The sequence below is a fragment of the Mesoplodon densirostris genome, chromosome X (genome assembly GCF_025265405.1).
Source record: "Mesoplodon densirostris isolate mMesDen1 chromosome X, mMesDen1 primary haplotype, whole genome shotgun sequence".
Classification (NCBI taxonomy): Eukaryota; Metazoa; Chordata; class Mammalia; order Artiodactyla; family Ziphiidae; genus Mesoplodon; species Mesoplodon densirostris.
In genome coordinates this window covers 70,919,686-70,932,362 of record NC_082681.1, presented here as the reverse complement: position 1 = coordinate 70,932,362, position 12,677 = coordinate 70,919,686, and the positions used below count along the sequence as shown (strand labels likewise).

The 12,677-nt window shown below is 33.8% G+C and overlaps 1 protein-coding gene across 2 annotated transcripts in view; it reads right to left on the bottom strand.

The window, feature by feature from the left end:
• The window catches only part of BRWD3 (bromodomain and WD repeat domain containing 3), a 128,301-nt gene that overhangs the window by 51,833 nt on the left and 63,791 nt on the right, over positions 1-12,677 (bottom strand). For both annotated transcript variants that reach the window (XM_060086358.1, XM_060086359.1), the window contains exons 13-18: positions 10,887-10,991; positions 9,704-9,857; positions 5,777-5,911; positions 4,630-4,758; positions 3,121-3,346; positions 1,184-1,351 (exon numbers count right to left, since the gene is read on the bottom strand). In XM_060086358.1, the coding sequence (XP_059942341.1) occupies positions 1,184-1,351; positions 3,121-3,346; positions 4,630-4,758; positions 5,777-5,911; positions 9,704-9,857; positions 10,887-10,991 (917 nt within the window). The remainder of the gene's footprint in view (positions 1-1,183; positions 1,352-3,120; positions 3,347-4,629; positions 4,759-5,776; positions 5,912-9,703; positions 9,858-10,886; positions 10,992-12,677) is intronic.

Sequence of the window (12,677 nt, the reverse complement as noted above, 5' to 3'; positions counted from 1 at the left end):
AAAACTCAGATGCATAGACACATTTCATGTAAAGTGAAGGAAGACATACAATAGATTGGAATAATAGTGGTAATTAGAATCAAACTTGTCAAAGTCAATTAAGAAGTTGTATCTGGGGCTTCCCTGGTGGTGCAGTGGTTGAGAGTCTGCCTGCCGATGCAGGGAACGCGGGTTCATGCCCCGGTCCGGGAAGATCCCACATGCCGCGGAGCGGCTGGGCCTGTGAGCCATGGCTGCTGAGCCTGCGTGTCCGGAGCCTGTGCTCCGCAGCAGGAGAGGCCACAACAGTGAGAGGCCTGCATACCGCAAAAAAGAAAAAAAACAAAAAAAGAGAAGTTGTATCTGTATTCCCTAAGAAGAGGGCTTCTTGTCTTCCAGTGTATTTTTGTAAACTCGAGAGACAGATGATACGTTGCGTCCTTTTCAACAAAGGAGGGCAATTTTTTTTGTATTAATTTTTAAAGTGCCTTTAATTTTGAAAAATTTTAGGTCGGTTACCTTAGAAGGGGCTGGACTTATTGTAGCACCTTGCTTATTAGAACAAAAGTAAAGACTGCAAATACATAACTGAGTTAACAGAAAACAGTATATTAAAATACACTGTCTGTGGGCTTCCCTGGTTGTGCAGTGGTTAGGAATCCACCTGCCAATGCAGGGGATGCGTGTTTGACCCCTAATCCAGGAGGATCCCACATGCCGTGGAGCAACTGAGCCCACAACTGCTGAGCCTGCGCTCTAGAGCCTGTGAACCACAGCTGCTGAGGTCGCATGCCACAACTACTGAGGCCCACATGCCTAGACCACGTGCTCCAGAACACGAGAAGCCACGGTAATGAGAAGCCTGCACACTGCAACGAAGAGTAGCCCTAGCTCACTGCAACTAGAGAAAACCCGCATGCAGCAACAAAGACCCAACACAGCCAAAAATAAATAAATGAAATAAATTTATAAAAACAAAATAAAATAAAATACAGCACCTGTATTCCTTAGGAGATGCTAAATCACTTTAGCCCCAAATGATAATGAGAGTATGGCACTTTAGTGTATCATATCACAACTGTAAATTAACAAAAATGTTGCTTTTATTTAAAAACCTAAAATGTTCCTCACATGTAATTACTTGGTACAAGTAAAATAATTAAAGTACATTCATCATACCTTTTACAAATATATACATACTTACCACCATTAGCAGAATATGATCTATTAATTGGAAAATGTGGAACATCTCCTTCATTAATTAGCCTCAGATCTTGTTCTCTTTGTAACTCCCTGATTATTCCATCAAGAATGCTCTCATCTTGGTCATTGGTTTGTTGCCCAATTACCTGTTCTACTACTTCACCATCACCTTAATTAGACCAAAGATATAAAGCCACAAAATTATTTACATTTCAGTGTACCATAAATATAGTAAACTCAAGCTTAATCTATAAGTTTCTAGACAAATAGTTTTAAAGGGATTAAAGTGAAAATAAAACGTATAGCAAATAAAATATTTTTAAAGAACTTTTAAATATGTCAGCTTGTGTGTTTAACTTAACCAATGTCCCCAAACTAGACAGTATTATGAGAGCCTTCTCACCTTAAAGAAAAATTATTAAATTATTAACTTAAAAATGAATTTTCTCTATAGAATATTCCATGCTAAAATTTGGGAGTAGAGATTTGAGTAAGGTTTTAATAAGTTCAACTGAAAATACCAAAAATGCTTTGCATCTTTCGTGAGAATTTCCTTTCTGAAAGAAATCAATTATGGTCTTTCAAATATTGTCTCTTTTGAGAATACCTCAGTATATTGATGAGTATAGACATTATTTCTTATAATGAAATTCAATGATTACGTCTGAATAAAAACATTTATTTCTATGATCTTTTTCTTTCTTAAATACATCTTAGACCTATTTTTCATCTTGTCCTCTAGTCAGATTAAATGGCATCTAGTAGAGTAGCCAAGTGATCAGGTCTTATTGGAAGTAAAATATGAATTACAGATTTTTTATTCATATGCTTTCAGTTTTATCTCCTATTAATATTCATGCCTTTCCCCCTTATTTAATAAATATGACATCAAAGAAGTAACTATTGGCACGTGTGTAACACCATTTCATTGTTCTACAAATCTTTATGAGAGAGAACATAAAAAAGGATATGCAACATTTCATTCTAGAAAGGTCAAGTCTTAATTCCCTAGTAAGGATATAAAATTCCATTTGCAGGAGTTCCCTGCAAATGGTTAGGATTCATTGCTTTCATTGTGGAGGCCTGGGTTCAATCCCTGGTCAGGGAAACATCCTGCATGCCACATGGCACAGCCAAAATACAAAAAAAAAAAAAAAAAAGAAAAAAAAATCCATTTGAAAATAAATAACTTATTACCTCATACTTAGAAGAAAACCTACAAGTAACAAACTAAGGTATGAAGGCATTCTGGTGTGGAGGGTGGTGTGGAGGCAGTATACCTAAGGGAAATATGCCAACCAGAAGAGTTGCTTTAATAGAGAATAGCTTATTTCAATGTCTTTTTCTGCTACATTCCCATAATGCATCACACTCATCACTGCTTCAATATCCTCCAAGGTTGAGTGTTATTTAAACACTCAGCATCCCCCACCCCAAAACTCAATAATTCTTTACATTTCAAACATGAGGATGGGTAAACAGCCACTGCCCAGTTTGTAGTTCTTGAAATTTCCTCTTCTTCAGTCCATTAACTATGTACTCTCAAATTAAAATACTAATACTATGAGCAGTGGAATTTCACCAATTATAAAAGCTTGACACATTAAAGTTAGTACATTTAATCATCACTAGATTTCAATACTATAAACAACAGGATCATACATATGTTCAGGGTTCTAAGAAAGCAGGTCAACACATTCTCTGTTTGAGTGTACTCTTCTTTGTCCTAGTCCATTTATCTGTGTCCAGGTGAGATAAACAGTGTAAAAGTACTCTGGTAAGATAAAAAGTTCTATGCAACTGAAAATTAATAAAGTATTAGGTAAAATATAGTATAACCTTCTACAGAGTTTAGCATGGGGATATATTATAGAGAGAACAGGAGCAAGTATAACATTTTGCAAAATGTTTTTAAATTTAATTTTGTAGAGAACATACCATTAGCCACATATCCCAGCTGTGGTATAAGCTGTTCATCTTTACAATTTTCCCGTCCTGGTACTAGCCTTTGGAATTTTGTGGGATGCGGATTTCCATCAACATCCACCAAGAATGGGGGAGGCATGAGATGAGGAGCTTGTTGGGTTTGTTCATCCAATACATAGTTGTTGGCATCACGGATAAGAGGTCGATAATCCGTATGGAAGAACATCTGATCTGGAATCTTTATGACAGATTTTTAGTATTTAATATGCACAGGAAATTTATAAATAAGCATTTATTTTCATTCCTAGAGCACAGGTGTTTTTCAAATCACACAATTTCTGCATTATCTTTATAGTCCTCTATAGTCATATGTTCCCTCTAGGTAGAAGTGAATCACCTAGATCATAATCCTATCTTTTCTCCACAAAACTCTACAATCTATATTACGTTCTGGCCCTCCAATATCGTATTTTTCCAATTAGAATAAGAAGAAGCAAAGCAACAACACAGTAGATAGAGTTAGTTATTTTTTAAGTTGCAAAAAAATACAAACTTTTATAACTATTTTTCTTGCTTATTTTTATTCAAATAAGGATCAATGGAGTATAATATAAATGGTGAGACAGGTAAATATCAATTGCGTGAAAGACACTCAAAGGTGATACAAGTATTGAGCTGAACTCAAAGATTCTAAGCTCTTTTCCAACTCCAAGATTCTATAATCTATCCTAAAGTCACAGCTACTAAAATATAAGAAACCAATTAAGTTAGCTTCCAAAGTATTTTAACAAAATCAATAATAGGTAAAGTAGCCAAGCAAGAATATAAGCATTCAGTCACCAGCTGTTTATTCCCAACTTAGGATAAGTAGAGGATGTAATCTGGTAAAATTGTTCTCTTATTACACCTGAAAGGCAGTACAGAGAATATGTTCTAAGCAAAAGGATTTCCTAATGATTTTTTTTTTTTTTTTGGCTGAATTGGGTCTTCATTGCTATGTGCGGGCTTTCTCTAGCTGTGGCAAGCAGGGGCTATACTCTTCGTTGCAGTGTGCAGGCTTCTCATTGTTGTAGCTTCTCTCGTTGCAGAGCATAGGCTCTAGGCACGTGGGCTTCAGTAGTTGTGGCACGCAGGCTCAGTAGTTGTGGCTCATGGGCTCTAGAGCACAGGCTTCAGTAGTTGCGGCACATGGGCTTAGTTGCTCTGTGGAATGTGGGATCTTCCCAGACCATGGTTCGAACCCATGTCCCCTGCACTGGTAGGCAGATTCTTAACCACTGCACCACCAGGGAAGTCCCTCCTAATGAATTTTTATATCTACATCATCCTATATCTTAATAGTAATTTGAACTGCCAAGCTTTATGTTCTGCCAGTGATGAAAAATTTTACCAAAAAAGGTGACTTTGTTATTTTATATCTATTGACACAGAGTGACCCTTATTAATTGGAATACTTCAAATAAAATTTATGAATGATACAATACAAAATTGAAATCTACAACAAAAACTAAATATACTAACCTTTTCATAGTATTTACTGCATCCAAATCCAAAAAGCAGCAAATGCCCATGAGAATCAGTGCAGGCAAAATGGTTTCCATCTGGTGAAAATTTACAGTCAAACACTGCACCATGGCCTTGACCTTCAATCTGAAATTTAAGAGTCACTTTAAGTCATCTTAAGTGGTAATTTTCAAATAATAAGTGGTCAATAGCTTCTGCTTGCTAATATCTTGGATTCTGTGATGCATCAACATTCCAATGTACTCTCTGACTACTGTAGCCAGAACCCTACTGTAATAGTAAAGCTCTAAAAGAAATTAGGGAGAATTTCACGTCAAACATTACTAGCAATGTCATATCTGAAGAAGAACTGCGTGAATGACTGAAGAGAATAATAAAGACCTAAACACAACCAAATTGACAAAGGCGCTATCTCAGCAAAGTCAAGATATTATCTTCATATTTAAATTGTGATGCAAGTTTTAAAAGAACCATCCTAAAATTAAAGTACACAAATCAATCTCACTAACACAAGGCAGAGGATTATTATTAACACTCTGAATCTGTATAAAGCCTATAAAAGGGAGCTCAAAGGCCAACAATTTAGAAACGTTTAGTCAGAACTATTCTTCAGAAAGGAACACTAAATATGGTGAATATGAGTATTCCCATCACCACAGGAGGGTGTTCTACTGGAAGAAGAGATGGCTCACCATATTTTTCCATAGTTTGTATGAAATATATCTTAGAAGTATCCATATCTCCAATTCCATGTGTGCCAAACAGCTTTCTGATTACTAACTAAGCTATATGGGGCTTACCAGAGACAGATACAATACAGTCACTGTTGTGATTCATTAATTAGGATTACAGTTTAAACATTAACTTTTTGTGATTTTGGTTAGTGTTAGCTCCAAATACTTAGTAAATTTGAGTTTCTAGAATTAAGAGCTGGGAACAAGAATTTGGAAAGTGCTAACACCACAATAACAGAGACATCCTGAAAGGCATTTCTCAACTGGCCTTACTCTTGGGTCTTGAGTCATTCTCTAAGTTATTACATGGATTTAAACAGATGACACTTGCCACTAAGTATACTTTAATTACCAAGTTGTCACATAAGAGAAGTCTGTTTTAATATCAACTAAGCATAGATTACCCTTACCATGTTAAAATAATTCCGAATTTTGGTCCCCCGGTCAAGGTCCCAAATAAAAATGTTCCCATCATGACCTGCCGAAAGTATGATCTTTTGATCAAATGGATGTGCTTCCAAAACAAATACTTCATCATCATGTCCCTGTGACAAAATCAATATTAAAAATGAAAAGCAACACTGAGTATCTGGCTTATTTGGTTAAAAGATCTTGGGAGTACGCTATCAATCTGATTCAGATGAGTTCATGTACACAAATTTAACAGCATTTACTACATGCACGTTATAAGAAATAGTTTAGAGTTCCTTATATATTTAAATGCTGATTTCATAAAATATTCAATAAAGAGAATATCTGAAAAGGTGTTTAAAATAAACACAGTCAAAATCAGTTATAGTTCATTAACCAGGTCCCTGAAGTGGAATTCTTATTTCTAGGACTCTGCTATTAAAAGGTTACAAAATATGTGACAAACAGAATCTTTTATTAACACCCAATTCTAACACAGTGATAACAGACAAACCTTCATTATTCTTCATCCAGCACTCTCTATCACTGGTATTCATATTGTATCGTGGGAGGCCCCATGATATATTCAAACAAGCTATAGTTTGTCCTTTTCACCTTTATCTACTTTATAGTTGAAGGTTTCATCTAATATACTATCTGAAAAATGGGTTTGCTGCTAAAAAAATAAGTTTGAAAACCAATGCTCATATGTTTCCATGACAATAAATCAAGTAATATCAGTATCTCTATAGACCTTAGATCAGGAGTCTGAAAACTATAAACTTCAAGCCAAATCTAGCCCCGGTATGTTTCTGGACATACAGCCTGAGAGATAAAAATGTTTTTTACATTTTTTAACAGGTGGTAAAAAATGAAAGAATATGCAACAGAGACCATATGTGGCCTTCAAAGCCTAAAATATTTACTATATGGCCTCTTAAAGAAAAAGTTTGCCAAAACCTGATTTAGATCATTGTTGATTTTCCTAAACTCCTGACTAGAGAGTACATCATTAACAACAGGCTCAAAGTCTTAGAAAAGCATGCAGGAAATCCTGAAATTGGATTTCACTTAGGAACACGTCAGCATATTACACATCAGGGGCTTCTAGAAATGATCATATATTGTGAACCTAAAAAGTGCATTTTATCCCAAACCATTGTATACAAAAATAGAGTATCCTACCATATCACCATTATGGACAAAAATCTAATAGTAACTTCAGAATGGCTCAAAATGAAAAGTGGAAGATGAGGAGGTAAAATCCATTACAATAAATATGATCACAAAACTTTTTCCCAATGATTACCAAAAAATTATTTATTTATCATAACAAAATCTCTTGTTGAATATCCAATTTGATATAGTAAATACTTTCTCAGTTTCCTAATTAGTAAATAATAAAATTACACTGTCAAACTCAAATGATAGTGATACAACTACATTAGTGTACATTAGGAAAGAGAGGCTTTTAAATAGGGGTTTGCATTTTTGGCCAAAATGATATAGTCACTGGGTCATGGGAAACAAAACCTAGTCAGCTTCAGTCATGTCTTAACATTTATCATCTGCCCTATTTTTATTTATCAAGCACACCTCTATTTCCACCACTACCACACAATCCAAATTATCATCATGGCCCATCCTATCACAGAATCCTACAGTATACCCAGAGTCATTCTTATCTCATTCCAATCTATTCTCTCTACTCTATTGCTAGAATTACAGGGTATTTTTCAAAAGCAAAATTCACATGCTATTCCTTTGCTTTTAAACCTTTTCATGGTGTCCTGTTGGTCTCAGGATAGATCCTGCAAGACCTTGTATGGTCTGGCCCCTGTCCATTTCTCCAGTCCTATGGGGTGACACTCTTTCTGCTTTCTGTGCTTTAGCCAAAAATTGGCTTTCTTTCTCCTCCTTTCTACCTCAAGAACTTTGTACATGCTTTTCCCTCTTCTTAGAGGGACCTTTCAACCTTCTCACATATGTAATTTACCAAATATTTATTGACCATACTGAGACAGAAAATAAACAAACAAAAAAATACAGTAAGAAAATATCAGGTAGTGATAAACACTATGATGAAAATAAAGCAGGACAATGACTGGGAGGCTACTCTAGACTGTTTGATCAGGGAAGGGCTTGTCAAGGAGGTGACATCTAGGCTGAGAGCTACAAATCTTAACCCAAACTTCACTTCCTCAGGAAGCTTTTCCTGACCCTGCCAGACCAGGTTTGGTCATCCTATTAGAAACCTGCTTTGCACTTTTCTTTCTTAGCATTTATTTATTAAATGCTTCTTTCTTTTTTTTAAAAAAAATTATTTATAAGCTGTAAACTCCAGGAGGATGGGGACCCTTTAATTTAACATTTACTCCTAACTCAATGGTTGGCACAGTGGATACTCAGTAAGTATTTGCTGAATGGAAGAACTTTATGCCCTAGTTAAGACCCTGACATACAAATTGTTAACACATAATATATAAATTCTATACCGAAACTAAGCAGATTTGACTGTTACAAGGACTAAAAATAGTCTGTCCTAAAATTTCTTCATTAAAATTCACTGGAAACAGATGACCCATGAGTCAGCCCATGGGAAGTGTACCACTAAAGAGAACTCTAAATTAAGATATTTATTAAGATGGAATTTTATAAAACCAATGGCTACAACATGGCGTTTGAAGCTGTGATTTTTAGAGATAAAGACCTGCAGCCACTGGCCACATGTGGCTACTAAGCATCTGAAATGTGGCTAGTGCAAACTGAGATGTTCTATAATTGTAAAATACACACTAGATTTCAAAGATTTAGTATGAAAAAATGTGAACAATTTCATTAATATGTCATATTAACTACATGTTCAAATGTTACTATTTTAGATATACTGGGTTAAATAAAATATATTATTAAAATTAATTTTACCTGTTACATTTTATTTTTTTATTGTGGCTACTAAGAAAATTAATATTATATACATGGCTCATATTATATTTTTTATTGGACTGTGCTGACATACACAAACATTTCCTAGTAAGTAATAAAGCAAACAGTATAGGTTTTTCCACACATATTAATAGAAACTTGTATCAGGGAACAGTGAAAGCCAGAATGAGATAAGCATTGATTTAACAGATAAAAGGAAGAATCTAAAACTCCCCTAACACAGTGTTAGGGTTTTACTTAGGAAGGAGGACTTGGGAGGTATATGAAAGATCAACTGCAAATCCTGCCAAAATTAAACAAATCTTTAGAAACCTCACAGGCCTTAGAAAAGATTATCTCACATAGGCATCAAATAAGGATGATACTATGGCATACAACAAAGAGATGAGTCATGAGAATTGGTATCTAGTCCCTATCATTTACTACTGTGTAAACCATATGGCAGTGACTTGGCCCTTCTGAAAGTACTTATGAATCGATTATTGAAGCTGATAGGAAATAGGCTTTTAAGTATAGTTCAACTAGGACAAATTCCTTTTTTTAAAAGAAAGAAGGAAAGACACCATTTTCTCCTACTTCTTCCTCTTACCTCTACTTCTTGCATAAATTAATCCCCAAAGGTAAAATACAGGATACCCTTGTTAAAATAAAGTCAGCTCTACACTTAAAACATTAATAACAAAAAATCCCAACTCATGTTAAAAACAAAATAACTTACATACCCTTGACCACATATGATAACATAATGTGTAAATAAATATCAGTCTTGGAAAGGACCTTAAGAAGTTTTCATACTTGCTTTTAGCAGCTACACCATGTGCCATCTCTATTTTGTAGATATGTCAACAGAGGTAACTTGAATAATTACTTCTCCAAAGGACAGTAAGCCATAGAAAGTAAACTAGAACACTGAAATTTCCTGTCTTCTAGAATAATGCCCTTTGTGACCATTTTAATTATTCCAAAAATAGAATACTTACGGATAAAGTATGAAGAAGTTGGCCTGTGATAGAATTCCATACTTTCAAAAGGAAATTGTTCACTGCAGTAATAACTGTGGTATCATAGCGATCCCAAGCCACCATAGTCACCTTAAGTTTAGTGACCTTGTCTTCTCCAGATGGCAAATTATTCCTAAACAAAATGATTTCAGGTTCATAAATTTTGAACAAAGGTGCATCTAACAGAGCAAATTATGGCAAAAATCTCTCCAGGAGCATGCAATTTTTAAAATTAAAAACTCCTAAACTATACTTTTAACTATTCATGAAATAAAATAATAAGAGTAACACATATGGCAATAACCATAAGATTATTTTAGGGAGGAAAAAAAACACAAAATGACAAAAAAATTATAGTTAGTTACATGAGAACAACAAAAAAGTGAAATTAGAAAGGAATCTGCAGATACCTTGAAAAATAAAGTACAAGGTTAGATTTGCTACCAGAAAATAAGAAGAAAACATATAATGGACACTTTATTCTTAAATATTCATTTTTGAAACTAAAAGGTCTTATAAAAAAGCAGTAAGAAATTCAGTAACTGTTGCTTTAATTGAATGACATTATCAGTAGCTGACTATGACCACAAAGTTGGTTCTATATTGTTATTAATGGGAAGATAATTAATTTCCCGGTCATACCCTAAAGGAATTGCAGTATCCTAAAGAGGAATTATGTATCTTCCAATGAACAGTGAAGATGATGAAACAGAATTCTGATTAATTGTATTTATAATGTCAAGTAGGAATGTTAGCAATATGAAACATAAAGGTATCCTCAGTATGTCAGAGAAATATCTAAACATATGATGACATTTAATAGGGACAATCCTCAAAGTAGAAAATAGTATAAATAGATAGAAGAAATGACTCATACAAAATCAGGGCAGAGAATGATAATATGGGCATTAGTAAAGCACAGAGACCTTTGGATCACAAGAGACCAGAATTTTCAATGAGTCAGCTATGTTCCTATCATCCAATCTGTCCACCAACAGCAAAAGGCAATAGTGCTTAGAGACTATATACAGATGCAAACTTCACATCTACCAATTAACTCCAAATTAAAAAGATATTTATTTTCATTATTAAATAGAATTCAATAATGTAAAACATACTATACCATATGAGAACCACTAAAATATCTAACATCCAATCTTACCCAGTCATTTTAGTAGCCATATCTAGCACTATACTCTTCCACTCTTGTTGCTGATATTGCCAAATTCTTGCCGTTCCATCTCTACTTCCACTAACAAATCTTAAACTGCAAAGAAAGTTAAAATATCCTTATTACCTCCCTCTAAAATGGAAATCACTATTTTTCTAATTATAAAAGTAATACATTCATCCTCATATACTTCTGCAGAGAATAAAAATGGTACACTTTGTAAAACAGTTTGGCAGTTCCTCAAAATGATAAACAGTACCATATGACTCAGCAATTCTACTCCCCCATAAATATACAAGAGCAATGAAAACATAAGTCCACACAAAAACTTGTACACAAATATTTATGACATTATTCATTATATGCCAAAAAGTGGTGACAACCCAAATGTCGATCAACTGATAAATGGATAAACAAAATGTTGTCTATCCATACAATCGAATGCTTGACAGCCACAAAAAGGAATCCAATTCTTATACATGCTCCAACATGGATGAATCTTGAAAACATTATGCTAAGTGGAAAAAGTCACAAAAGACCAAATATTGTATGATTCCATTAATATGAAACATCCAGAATAGGCAAATCTATAAAAACAAAAAGGTGGATTAATGGTTGTTCAGAGCTGAAGGTGGAGGTGTAAAAAGATTGGGGATTGAAAGCTAAAGGGTATGATATGGGAAATCTTTTTAGGGTGATGACAATGTTCTAGGGCTATGGATTCAGAGATACAAACTACTATGTATAAAACAGATAAGCAACAAGGATATAGGGTACAGCATGAAGAAATATAGCCATTATTTTATAATAACCTTAAATGGAGTATAATCTATAAAAATATTGAATCACTATGTTGTACACCTGAAACTAATACAGTATTATAAATTAAATATACTTCGATTAAAAAATAATAAAATAAAATAGATCATAGTGAAGGTTGCACAACCCTGTGAATATACTAAAAACATTGAATTTTATGTGGAATATATCTCAATAAAACTGTTATAAAAATACATTCATTAACCCATAAATCTATCACTGTTCATAATTTAGTTTCTATTCTTTCAGACTTTATTAAAGACATATATATACTTAGATATTCCCCCTAAGGAAAATAGAATTACACTACATATAATGTTTATAATATTTTTCTTTAATTTAAGTGTACAGTTTGACTCCTGAACAATGTAGGGATTAGAGGCACCAAACCCCACACTGCCACAAAATTAAAACTTTGCGTGTATATTTTGACTCCCCCAAAGTTAAATACTATTAGCCTACTGTTGAGCAGAATTACCAATAACATAAACACTTGACTAACACTTATTTTGTGTGTTATATGTGAATCTACATATATTTTATACATTCATGACATACCTTTCTCTTAATTTTTTTGATATTTCTAGGCTACATGGTTTGTCTGAGTTTTTTCAAATTGTCACACATCTCCAAAACTTTTTCTAATGTATTTATTGAAAAACAATCTGCATAAGTGGACCTGAACAGTTCAAACCTATGCTTTTCAAGGGTCAACTCTATTTTGTCAATATATTTCTATGTTTACAAATATAAAAACTACCATCACTTTCAATAAATGTTCAACAATACAGATGTATCAAAATTTATTTAATCAACCTCCTAATGATGAATATTTTTACTGTTTCCAGTCTTTGCCATTATAAATAATGTTGTGATGAATATCTCTATACACATCCTTGTAAAACCTTATATATATCTTTGCTGAGTCAAAGGGTAGGCACATTTTTTTTTTAAAGAAAGAAA